Here is a 13,497-nt window from a genome sequence, read left to right as displayed (position 1 = left end):
CCATCTCTACTCACTAAAAACAAATTATATCGTAGCTTTAGGAGAAGCACCATCAGGTGCTGGGGACCCCTCACTCATTTGCATGCTATAAAACGATTGGCCTCATTCACTAATTTGGCTTGTGCCCACATTTAGCTGCAAACTTAATTAACTCAACAGAAGGAAACCCTTCCAGCGTAATACCGCAGTAATCCCGTGGCCGTACTAATCAGCTGTCACATAACGTAGGCTGGAGCTTTGGGATTCCACGGGGTTGTAAAAAAAACAAAAAAAAAAAACACTTCACCGTACAAGATACCCATTTCAGGTCAAGCCGCTTCACTGCAGAGGCTGAACGCAACACCCGAAGGATGATGTATAGTTGAAAGCTAAAAAGCTGAGCCATGGGCCAGTCGCAGCAGACGGAGAACAGTGAGGTGATCGATGTCAAGTCAATTCAGGAGATGTATAAAAAGTTTGTCATGGAGTGCCCGAGTGGACTACTCTTTCTTCACGAGTTTAAGCGTTTCTTCGGCGTAGACCCGACAGGAGAGGCGTCCGAATATGCGGAGAACATGTTTCGAGCATTTGACACCAATGGGGTGAGTGAGTGAAAACCAGTCTTACTTACTGTACATCGTGTACAATAAAGTACTCCTTCCCTTTACCCCCCTCCTGGTTTATTTGTCTTTCAGGACAACACCATTGATTTCCTTGAGTTTGTGGCGGCCTTAAATCTTGTTTTCCGGGGAGACCTGGAGCATAAACTGCGTTGGTCTTTCAAGGTATACGACAAAGACAGCAATGGCTTTGTGGACAGGACCGAGCTGCGGTCAATAATGGATGTAAGTACAAAAAAATCTGCCGCTATGAATGTCTCACAGATGTTGGGTGCAGGTGAAATTAAATGAAATGAAAAGATCTCTTTCCTCACAGTTTGTTTTCTTTTCATGTATCGGCCTCATTTTTCAAGGGAAGTAACACATATTTTTATTCCTAACATCCTGGTGTGTTCTCAACGTTAACTGTTTTACCTTTAAAGCTCCAAAATTCACTGTAGGGCTATATAATGCTACCCGTACTTCTCTTTTGGCACTCCACTGTTGTTTTCTGGGAACGCTTGATAATAGGCCTTAATCTTAATCCTTGATAGGCCCAATTCAGGGTAGACCTTTTGATTTGTCTTCCGAGAAGAACCAAGGTGTTTCCAACGTAGGCTTGTTCAACCAAATGTAATGCTTTAAATGGATGTTTTTTTCTGTAAGCAATACTGAATAAATTGATTGAAATTCATTTGGAAGATATATAATCAAGTGTTTTCTGCTGTGACTGGTCTAAATCTTACTCAGTCATTTATAAAATAAAATAAAATATCAAATGGATCTTAATTATTAACATCTCTAACTTTATACAACAGTTTGAATTGGGTTCAGTTCATTACAGTCAACATTTTTAAAGTTGCCAAAGTTTAGGAGGGGACAAAAAGTATCATTCCTTGGGCCAACCTTCGTATTAGTCTATCATTAGGAGGAGCATCTTGAACAGCGACTCTTTTTGGTAAAAACAAGATAAAATGATCAACATAAGTCTGCCTTTTGTTAGCGTCAGTAGAGTGGATTACTGCACCATCAACCTTACAATATGAAGACACATCAAAACTACTTGAATACGTGTTGAGAAAAAGGACGAGATTCAAGTTCCAACAAGCATGCAACTTTAATGTGCTTTCATGAGGATGTAACTATTAATTTCTGGTTAGGCCACAATTTACTGTCAATGTGATCAACGAGTTCACGGAAGTCTAAATTCCTAATGGAGATGAGGGCTTGACTACTGTGTTTTTGTTGATGTTATCCAGTGTTCCAATATTGTCTTATAAAGCCATTAGCAACATTTTTGGCCTTTATTAAATAATAATGCATGTATCTGTCTCTATTTGTTATATTCCCATTAGTATAATTCCATAATCATGATTGCACGCTATTATATGTATTATTCATGAGAGAGAGAGAGAGAGAGAGAGAGAGAGAGAGAGAGAGAGAGACACAGAGAGACAGAGACAGAGACAGAGACAGACTGCCGCGGCCCCCCAGTAAATGCTGGGTGAAGCTGCCGGATATGCCACAGTATAATACAGAAGCTGCCGCTGCTACATTTTGCGCTTGGTCTATCTCCCCAACGTTGTAGTTGATATGCAAACACTGATTCCTATTTTTCAGTGAATGAAATCTAACGTCCCTTTCTGTGTACTGTGTATGTTTTTGTTTTATTTTTCGTTTCTTGTAGAGCATTTATCGGTGTAAAATAGGTGCGAAGGCCGACACGAGTGAAGCGCAGCTCACAGTAGATGAAGTTGTGGATCGAATACTAGCAGCTGTCGATAGTGACGGAGACGGTGAGTGATGAGCCACAAATCACAGTTGCAATGGAGTAAAAGCTCATATCAATAATTTGTCAATCCGACCAGAGTATATACTGTAAGTAATGCTATTCTTTGACTTATTTTAATTTCTTCATTCTCTTCTTTTCTTGTAGGTAACATCACAATGGAGGAGTTTATTCGAGGTGCCCAGCAGGACCCGTGGGTGATGAACATGGTGAAGCTGGACATGAATCCTACAGGGTGGGTGCTGGAGCACAGGAGACGGAGCGCACATTTCTGAAGTGGACTTCACCTGTGGACAATGGAGGAACGAATTATGGTTCAAATTTAGAACTTTGTTTTAACCATTCGAGTGTTTTATCTCAAAATGAAGATTCAGCTGAGTTACTTTATTCACAGATGCAGACTTTATATTCACAGGCTGTAAAACATGATGCCTCAGTTCATCCTCTGGCTCTTGGTACCATTTCAATAAGGGTTGCACATATAACATTAACATTTTTATCTGAATTCTCTATTTTCACAACTACAGGTATTGTGAAGATTCTTCGAATGTTAACTGAAATTGCAGCCTTTTTGTTATAAAGTGTCAATGTGTAAATATCAAATATTTATCATGCTTTTTTTAAATTTTCATTGTGTTATTTTTTTACTGTTGCTATTTCTGTTATTTTAAGCAATTGACTCCTAGAATATAAATACAGCATAAATACACATCAAAATAAAGCTCTGAAAAATAGTTCTATAAATTTCAGGGTCAATATAAAGAATATATGCACAAAAAAATGTCTTGCTGTCAATTTCTACAACTTTACATCCTACAGATTCAAATAACTTAATGTGGTGAAATATGTATAAAAACAAGAACTCTTTCCACCTGGCAATATTTTAAAAGTATGGCACTATGACATATTTACATTGATGAGTATTTTGGAGACAAAGCATCAAGCTGTATCCCCAAAGCCATTTTTTTTTAAAGGTTTGTGAGATTTCACTCACTGCATTTATTAACAAAAGTAGTATTCACCAGGTGTCAGAACGAGGACCGATCGGGCTCGATCAAACCTTATTGAGTTCAAAAGAGAGCGATCCCCTAAGCCTTTCAACAACAGTTATCCCTGGAGGGGCGATCCCTCCTTACATGCAAAGCACATCACAGACTGTACGTCATCACGTCCTGCGTCTTCTTCAATCCTGGTCTCCTGCTCCTGGTCCAATCAAAGTCTAGGATCCTTGGTCCAACATTCTTCTCTTCACCACAAGGGGGCACTCCATCTGGTCTGTCAGTCTTCTGGCAAAGGCACTCAAAATGTCCAATGATATACAACATGTGGAAACTACACTAATTCCCTGAAATGGTCGTCACAGACTAAATGGCTAAATAACACGCAGCTAAAAGTACAAGCTGACATAGCTTACCATTCCCCTTTTGACACATGCTATGTGTCAACATAAACTAACGAACAATCACAGTGCAGAATAATCAAACATATACATACTAATGCAAACAAAACCATCCAAATTTTTCAAGTTAACCTAAAACTAATAGTCCAAAGCATTCAAAACATACAATCACAGTACAGTCGAAATTTAACAACCTAACAGACATAAAAATCAGTACAACTCAATGTCCTTCCAGAAAACTAGATTCCTGTAAAAAAAAAAATGCTAAAGGGGAGGAAACAGGTTAGTTATCACATTTTAATCACAAAGGCATCCTTTTTGTTTGTTTGTTTGTTTATATCTTGTGAAAATATTGTTATACAAAATATAAACTATGCTTAATAAGACTGTGAGAAGGCCCCTCACATAGACCCACACATACTGATCACATACGTACATACGTATACACATACGTGTATGGACATAAAAGCACGTGCCACCTCCACAGACGTCATTGATGCCAGAGGAACCGCCTCTGGCCACCTAGTGGTCCTGTCCACCATGATGAGAAGGTGAGTGAAGCCTTGGGAGGGAGGGAGTGAATGGACCCACCAAGTCCAGATGCACATGATCGAACCTCCTCCCAGGAATAAGGAAAGGCTCCAGGGGGGCCTTGGTGTGACGGTGTACCTTGGACAGCTGACACGCCACACAGGAGGCCGCCCAGCTCCTGACGTCCTTCCTGAGGCCTGGCCAGACAAACTTTTCCCAAACCAGTTTCACTGATGCTCTTATGCCCGGATGCGATAGAGCATGAACCGCATCCAAAACCTGCTGTCGGCAGCCAGCAGGTACCATGGGGCGGGGCTGCCCTGTAGACACGTCACAGGGGAGCGTGTTTCCGCTGTCATGGAAGACCACATCCTGCAGCCGTAAACCAGTGGCGGCGGTCCTGAAGGCCTGGTTGTCAGAGTCAGTCTGCTGGCTGCTGGCCATGGCAAATTAGTCCACACCAAGATGCACAGAGTTCATGTGTGCCCGGGAGAGGCAGCCTGTAACAGCATTGTTTTTCACGGACACATGATGAATGTCTGTGTTGAACTCTGAAATGGCAGAGACGTGGTGCTGCTGCCACCCAGACCAGGGATCTGATGTCTTGGACATGGCGAAGGGGAGAGGCTTATGGTCCACAAAAGCAGTAAACTGCCGCCCGGCTATCCAACAGAAACCTAAAATGAAGGATGGTGAGGAAAAGAGCCAAGAGTTCTCTGTCAAATGTGCTGTATTTCCTCTCATTGTCACGCAGTTGTTTGCTGAAGAACGCCAGAGGTTACCAGGCTCCACCCACTGTTCACACAGCGCCCCCACTGTGTAGTCTGAGGCATCGGTGGTGAACGCTACTGGTGACTTTGGAGATGGGTGCGCGAGCATGGCAGTGATGGAGAGTTCTACCTTGGCCTTCTGGAAAGCCAGGATCCTTTCTGGGGACCAGTCTATGTCCTGCATATATAGCGCTTTTTTCGCGCTGACTCAAAGCGCGTACAGAGACCATTATTCATTCAAACTAGTAATGGTAAGCTATGTTTTAGCCACAGCTGCCCTGGGACATGCTGACAGAGGCGTGGCTACTACATACACAAATCTACATAAGTTAACTATTCCCCCCAAAAATATTTGAAATCCATTTATGATATGAAGCTTCCCTCCTGTTGAGGCATAAGATCCTCCATGGCTCATTAAAGCAATATATAAAGTAGCTCTAAGTTAAAGTGTTTTTTCTTGGTTGAAGTTCTATATAGAGTAAGTCTGATTATCATTTTGTTTCAGAAGAGGTAACAATCTATTAATGGCCATTATTGAGAATCACCTCAATTTCTTAATTTAAGGTTTTGGTTTTTGTAAGATGACTGTTTCCAAGCTTCATCAAAATGTTTAGTTTAGTTTAATCACCACATTAGTTATAAATCCATACTGATGCAGTGTTTATAAATGTCCACTATGGTCTTGCTCTTACCACTCAAACAAAGCCATCGTTCGACGCTGATTCTGAACGTTTCCCATAGTTTCTCCCGAAAAGTCTTTTTTTACCGATACCAGGTGCATATTCATGTTCTATGGGGGGTTTTATTTTAGTTTTTGTTGTGTTTTCCTCCTCTAAACTGCTTGAAGATTGTATCCTAGTCACCGCCATATTCAATGTTTGTGGTCTCCTATTGGACCAGCAGGTTACATGTGACTCTAACCGCTGCACGCGTGACAACAATATCGTTAGGCTAGTAAAGAAAGTAGTACCGATTTTAAACACTGATTAAAAAAATATTGCGGGATAACAAATGGAGAACTTTGGGCATCTAGCTCAGGACTAATATATCTTTGTTATGGAGTAAAGGGATTGTAGTGCCCTGATGTCGGAACGGGATGAAACCATACAGCTTTCACCTTATGGCCTAAAGGGAGTAAGAAAATACAAATAAAAAAAGGAAGTAAACAAAACTGAGTTAATTACGTAATTTTTTTAACGAGTTAAACGTTTCAAATCAAGTAATTTAATTATTGCGTTATTTTTGACAGCACTAATAATAATAATACAACAATAATTCCAATCCAAGGTCATCTCAGTCAGGAGAGTTTAGAGCTGAAAACCTTCATTGTGCTGGTGCAGCAGGACTTTCCACCCTGTCCACAGTGCTACAACTCTTCAGAGCTGCATCACTTACCACACTGCTTCTGAGTGATGATTGGCCCGCCTGATGAACTGATCTAAACCCAATAAAGAATTTGTGGGTGGCTGAGAGGACGATGAGATGCTGGAGACAGGATCCAATTCAGTCCCTGAGATCAAGTCGAAGTGTTTTCACAAACTTGGATTTTCAGGGGCTACGAACATTGTTGTCATGTACCAATGTTGGGGTACCAAAACGTATCGAACGCTTTTTGTTTTCACTTGAAAACATAGTTGTGTACCTGAGGCCTTATGTGGACATTGTTATCAAAGCAATCTGACCTTAAAGACGTCAATACAGTTCCGCAGATAGATTGCCTTTTTGCTGCTGTTGGAGTCTCATGAAAAACAATTTATGACCAGTTATTGTGTGTATATATCCTCACTGATCAGAAGTTCGACTTTACTGTTTTATGAATCCTTTCTTGACAAATGGAATGATCAGACAGTCTTTGTGGAGTTAATGACTATGCCATAAAATACGCCATATATATATATACGTATATATATATATCGAAAATCAAAGTCGAGATTTTGTTTTTCACGGTGGAAAAAAAAGTCCATCCCTCCACATGCCAGCGCATGTGACTGCTTCCTCAAAATGCACATCAGGTGGTTTAATGAAGTGATGAAAAGACGCTTCAGAACAGAATCTAGCTCATAAACACGGTGCAGTTATCATCAGTATCAGGATTATAAGAGACAGAGCAGCCTGCTGCCTTGTTCCGTCGTGGAAGTTCGTCGAGTACGAAGGACCAAGACACGGATCCTGGGCTGCTTGTTTAAATGTTCTTATTAATCAAGGAAATCCTGTGTAAAATCACATGTCCATAAGCAGGAAGCAACCCGATATAGTCAGAATTAAGTGATTTAATGCGAATTCACATCTACGGGCAAATGATGAGGGATGGATAGACGGTCTCTCCGTGAAAAAAATAAATCTCGACTTTGATTTTCGACTTTTTCTGAGGCCACGAAGGTTTTTTTTTTTTTTTAGCCTCCAAATTTTTTTTTTTCTTCAGTGGCCCTAAAACTCTTCCGTAAAACAGAAAGTCAGATGTGAAAGGGTTTTGAAAAGCAGTCTGCAGGAAGAGGGGCGGAGTCTATAAAAAAGAGTGGGCAGCTCACCTGAGCCATTCTTCCTGCACAGAGACACACCTGAGTGAGAGCAGCTGAGGCCAGCGTTTGTTTGGAGTCTTAATTGGTGAGATTGCTTACAAAACACTTTTTACATTAGTTCAAATAATGATTTTAAAATGTATGTTTAAGTGTTTCAGCTCAGTTTTTGGTTGGATAAATAATAATTAAAATGTATAAGAGGTTAAACTTTTGATTCAAATCCCAAACACCTGCAAGTCTTTAACTGGGTGGGGGGAGGGGGCAGTTCCAGTCTGGTAAGTTATATTATTTTTGGTACATTGTTTTACATGGTGTTTGTAAAATATTCTTTTTGTAAAGTTTTCTTTTGTATAGTCGTGTGCCCCTCTTTCTTTTAGTTTACAAGTAAAGACTGCATTAGAAGAGCCAACCACAGTTTGTTCCAAGCTCAATATTGGTTTAGATGGGCCATTTTATTTTGTGGACTTAACCTAACCCTAACCCTCTGTTTTACTTGGGAGGGGGGGTGGGGGGCAAGATGTAGAGTAGATCTCATGTGTTTTTAAGTCACCTTGATTGCTGTCGGTAGGCAAACTTCAGTGTTTTCTTTGGTTTCAATTGATAAGTGTGAAGTGGTGTTTTATTCATTGTTACATAGGTTTCTGGAGACTACTTTTAATGTGCTCTCTACTTGCCCCCAGATAGAGTAGTCTAGCCCCACATTAGATATTCCCTTTAATTGTTCCTTTATCTTGCAGTCAATTGATTAATTGCACTCCTTGCCGGATCTGTTATCAGATTTTGTTATCCTGTTTATTCTGGTTCTTGTGTGTTTATTATCACCAGGTCACCATTATTTCAATGGTGACAACATATTGACATAAAAATGTTAATCCTATGTCTGCTCTCCAGGTGTCATCAGCCTCATGGCCAACAGTTTCACAACAACAGCCAGGTGAATCCCATTGAGCAAAAAGCAGTCCTAAACAGATCTAAGACGTCTTCTCTATACATACAGAAGATGTCCTCAGAGGGGCCAGAAATAATTTTTTTTTTTTTTTTTCAGGTCTTTCTTGGATGTTGTCTGGATGTCTTTTATGGATGTCAATGAAATTATGTTTTGAAAGAATGAAGACAGGTTATCGATCTGCCACAGGACTTGCACATAGGGGCAATTTAGCATTGGTATGGACAAGCATGGTTTTGGAATGGGGGAGGAATCCAGAGTACCCAGAAGAAACCCATGCACACACACGCAAACTCCACATGATATGACAATTGACAGTGCTCATTAAACATTTAGTCATGTACATTGTTTTAGTCACAAGATGAAAGGTTAGCAAAGTGGCAAGTTTCTCCGTGGAGACTTAAAAAGTTTAATGTCTTGTGACCAAAGCAAAAAATGGTAATAACTCCAACATTGTGCGGTCTGCATTGAGTTTCACATGCTGTCCCCTCATGCCTGTCATGATCTACTTCCTTCACTATTTTAGTGACGATTCAATAATTATACAGGTAGTTGAATTTCACCGCTTCTGACCGGTCTCTTTGAACTGATTCTAGGGGTTTGAGATGTCCAAAGTTTCTGTGTAGTTTGTTAACAAGTTCAGGCTGTCACATGGATGTTCAGATTACGGCCTGGATGGATGGAAGTGCCTTGGACATCTACGGATGCGTTTTACTACACGCGACTCCCGCTCCCAAACTGCAGGGGGCAGTGCATCGCAAACACTCTTCAACTGTAGTATTAAATTACAGCAGAAGTCGACTTCTGTGACACCAGCAGGTGATCCTGCAATTGGACCGCAGAGCGGAGCATCCAACTATTGTTTCTAGCTAAATTGTCCCTCTATTGAAGTCTGACACTGAAGCAAATTGACAACTGAGTCAAATCTTGTTTCCAGTATGGATGTGCAGCGTTTTGTGTCTTTAATACTAAGTCTTCAGTATTAAGACTTAGCGCCACCTTTTTTTTTTTTCCCGCACGTCTTGGTCCGTGTAGTCCGAAAAATTGAGGCGCACGGAGCGGTGATGTCCTCGTGAGCAGGGCCACATGGATGGGCGTCACGGCTAAAATGACGTAATTTGGTTGCAAAAAGCCGTACGGAGCTCACGGCTGTGTCAAGCATGAAACGGCCTTTATTGCCAATGGTTCGGAGCCAGGTCAATGTTTCTTTTGGATGTGTATTTCAATGGTGACATGTTGACTTAAAATAATTTTCCTCCTGGTGTCATCAGCCTAATGGCCAAATGCTTTGGAACCAGGTGAGTGATTCTGCTGGAGGTGGAGGCCAAACACTATGAGACCAGGTAAGTGATTCTACTGGACAGGGAGGCCAAACACTATGAGACCAGGTGAGTGATTCTACTGAACAGGGAGGCCAAACACTATGAGACCAGGTGAGTGATTCTACTGGACAGGGAGGCCAAACACTTTGGAGCCAGGTGAGTGATTCTGCTGGAGGTGGAGGCTAAATGCTTTGAACCCTCTGTTCTCCTGGTGTCATCAGTCTAATGGCAAACAGTTTGAAGCCAGGTGAGTGTTTCTAGTTGATGTGTATTTCAATGGTGAAAGCATGTTGATTTAAATCTTATTTCTCCCCCTCTGCTGGACTTCGTGTTGGAGTGTGGAGTCCTATTGGAGTGTTCTTGGAGCCTTGTTGGACTTGAGAATCACTGCACGCATGGCACCTAATGCAAGGAGGTAGAATTGTGTGTAGTGTCACACAATACAAGGCCAAATAAAGATCATATGCACACATATTTGGAAGGATAGTTGTCAATCCAATGCATTGGTTGCTGTAGCGAGTCACAAACCGACCTTTTCGACTGACTGGACTGACTTTTCGACACTGAACTTTACTTCATGGGTTACCATGGAGGCACTGTCTGATGTCCCCATTGACTCTGGGGTGTCCGCTGCTGATGGCAGTGATGACTTGGGAATAAACACTGGAAAAAACAGATTCAAATAACTGTTGAGGGGTTTGCGGCTGCATGTGAAAGGCTGAAAACTTTCAAAGTCTAAGGTGAACCTAGCAGCCAGCATTGGGGATAAAATCCAAGGTTTCATGTCAAACAACAAATTAATGGTGAATGGTGTGACACCGCTGGTTTGGGTGTGCAATGATGTCAAACGCGTACATGAGTTTGTTGGGTTTCATGTTGCCTGATAACAAGGCTGTTCAACAAAAAATGTATTTGAGGTGAAACTGGGTTTCAAACAATGAAGGTGTTGCACTTGATGATTATGGTGGTGTTTTGAATGCTGTTGGCAAATGATCAATTGGTAAAACTGTAAAATCCAGCATCTCTTCTGCTGCAGTATGAGCAGAAGCAGAAAATGCTGCATGCATTGCATGTGTTGCATTTTTAAAGGAATGGTATGCTTCAGAGGAGCAGGAAGAACGAGTGACAAAGCCGCTTGACTTGGAAGCAAGAATTAATGTAACTGCAAAATGATCTGTCAAATGCCACAGATGCTGGACGTTCCTCACAAGCCTCCTCAAATGCATTGAGCTCCGATTTGGAAAAGTGAAATGGCATCTGTCAGAACCTTAAGCTCAGCAGCTCAGCCTTGAAAGTCTGTGGACACGGAGGACTCAAAACTATCAAACAAACGGGAGGATGTGAGACCAAAGGAAAGATTGCAATGGATTAAACCTGCTTCTATTAAACCATCCAGTCATGACCACAAGGACAAAAATGAAAGCAGGCCAACAGTTTTCACCACCAGGCCTGTGGACATACAGGAGTTGTACAGGACCGGTGTATGCCATCCATTCTTCCTGTGACGGTGAAAGCAGCTTAGGGAAATGACATGAGAACTTCAGCCTTCTTGGACCCGGGAAGCTCATCTACGTTCTGCTCGCGTTATCTAATGCAAAAGGTGATCATCACTGGAGGAGTGGCAGGCTTCCTGCTGGGTGCCATGGGGTGGGAGGCAGTCATTCCAGGCTGCTCCTGAACTGATTTGAAGATAGCTGGTTTGAGCAGCAATCATTTCTGTCCTGTTCTGGAGGTTCTGAAACAGAAAATGCAAGTCACCACTGAAAGCACGGTGACACCAGAAAAGCTGGCAAAATGGCCAAATATATCCAACATTCACATCCCACGCATCAATACAGGTGTTGACCTGCTGAGTGGTAAAGAGACACCTCAGGAATTGGAAGCTTGGGAGGTCATCAGTTGTGATGAGTGCATCTCCTGGATGTGTATTTTAATGGTGACAATATGTTGATTTAAAAATGTTTTTTCTCCAAGTGCCATCAGCCTAATGGCCATCAGTCTGGTGCCATGTGAGTGTTTATAGTGGATGTGTATATAATGGTGACAGTATGTTGATATAAAAAAATGTTCCTGTCTTTACTCCAGGGGCCATCAGCCTAATGGCCATCGATTTGGAGCCAGATAAGTGTTTCGACTGGACACGGAGGCCAGTTTGTAGACAGGTGAGTGTTTCTACACGATGTGTTTATTTAAATGGTCACAATATGTTGACTTAAATCTTTTTGTTTTTCAGGTGTCATCAGCCTAATGGCCATCAGTCTGGAAGCAGGTGAGTGTTTCTAGTGGATGTGCATTTCAATGGTGATAATGTTTACTTTTTTTTCTTCTGTTCTTCAGATGTCATCAGCCAAGTGAGTGTTTCTCTTTGATGTCAAGGTCAAACATTGTCGAGCCAGGTGGGTGTTTCTCCTGGGTGTGTATATAAATGGTGACAGTATGTTTTACTTTTCCTCCTATGCTGGACTTGGAGTTGGGCTGTGGAGCTATGTTGAAGTGGTGGTGGAGTGTTCTTGAAGCCGCGTTGGACTTGAGTCACTGCACGCATGGCGCCCAACGCAAGGAGGTATGATTGTGTTCCATCACAACATACATGATCAAATAAAAATTATGTGCACACATTTTTAAAGATAGTCATAAAGCCAATGCATTATTTGCTTTTGTGGTTCACAAACTGACCTTTTTGAAACTGAACTTTTACTTCCTGGTTACCATAGAGGCACACAGCGCTATGTCTGACTGCAGCGATGGTGTGGGAACAAACAATAAAAAGATGGGTGATTTTAACTGACTGCTGAGGGGTTTGTGGCTAAATGTGAAAGGCTGCAAACTGTCAAAGCTTAAGCTGAACCTAGCAGCCAGCACAAGGGATCATATCCAAGGTTTCATGTCAAACAACAACCAATCAATGGTACGAAATGGTCTGACAGAGGTGATTTGGGTGTGCAATGATACCAAGTGTGTACAACAAATTTTGTTCGGTTTCATGTCACCTGATTTAAAAAAAAAAAAAAAAAAAAGCCTCAAACTTGGTTCAAAGCAAAAATGGTGTTTAAGAAATGTATTTCTGAAGGGAAACTGGGTTTCAACAAATGACGGTGAAGCACATGACAAAACTTAAGGTGTTTCCAATGTTGTGAGCAAATAATCAATGGGTAAAAGTGTAAAATCCAGCACCTTCGGTTGTGGTTAAAAAAACCAAACCTGGATCAAAGTAAAAAATCTGGATTTATTAGAAAAGCCTGGACATGGCGGATTCTCCTGATTAAGGCATTTCATATGTTTGTTACAAAGTTTGAATGATTGTTCCATGTTTTTACAAACTACAAAAAATCCAAAAAAGCAACAATGAAAAAAAGTTGTTTGAATTGTGTTTAAGATTTGTATGCTTGTTCATGTATGTTGTCCGGTCTGAGTTTGTGTTTTGCAGCAAATATGTCTTGTCTCGTGTCCCCACTCGAGGCTTGCACCTTGTCCTGGTGATTGGGCTGCAAACAGTCAAAGAGGTTTAGCTGGACTGAGCAGCCAGCTTAAGAGATCACATCCAAGGTTTCTTGTCAAACAACCAATCAATGGTACAAAATGCTCTGACAGAGCTGGTTTGGGTGTGGAATGATGCCAAATGTGTACATGAAAGTTTTTTTGG

At 41.4% G+C, this 13,497-nt stretch overlaps 1 protein-coding gene across 1 annotated transcript; it reads left to right on the top strand.

The window, feature by feature from the left end:
- Positions 1–262: 262 nt before the first annotated feature.
- Positions 263–3,141, top strand: LOC308127145 (guanylyl cyclase-activating protein 2-like). The gene is made up of 4 exons (XM_080491971.1): positions 263–581; positions 675–824; positions 2,266–2,374; positions 2,515–3,141. Exons 1-4 carry the CDS (start codon positions 384–386, stop codon positions 2,640–2,642), a joined length of 585 nt encoding a protein of 194 aa, XP_080348097.1. The 5' UTR covers positions 263–383; the 3' UTR covers positions 2,643–3,141.
- Positions 3,142–13,497: the final 10,356 nt, after the last annotated feature.

This window comes from Lipophrys pholis (assembly GCF_963383615.2).
Source record: "Lipophrys pholis genome assembly, chromosome: 2".
In the NCBI taxonomy this organism is placed as follows: Eukaryota; Metazoa; Chordata; class Actinopteri; order Blenniiformes; family Blenniidae; genus Lipophrys; species Lipophrys pholis.
Note: the sequence above shows the minus strand (reverse complement) of the source record. Positions and strands in the feature narration are given on the sequence as shown.

Excerpts from the sequence above, each read along its gene's own strand:
- LOC308127145 (XM_080491971.1), top strand. The coding sequence starts at position 384 with ATGGGCCAGTCGCAGCAGACGGAGAACAGTGAGGTGATCGATGTCAAG. Across the intron at positions 825-2,265 it reads AGCTGCGGTCAATAATGGAT|AGCATTTATCGGTGTAAAAT; the intron begins GTAAGTACAAAA and ends CGTTTCTTGTAG. Across the intron at positions 2,375-2,514 it reads TGTCGATAGTGACGGAGACG|GTAACATCACAATGGAGGAG; the intron begins GTGAGTGATGAG and ends CTTTTCTTGTAG.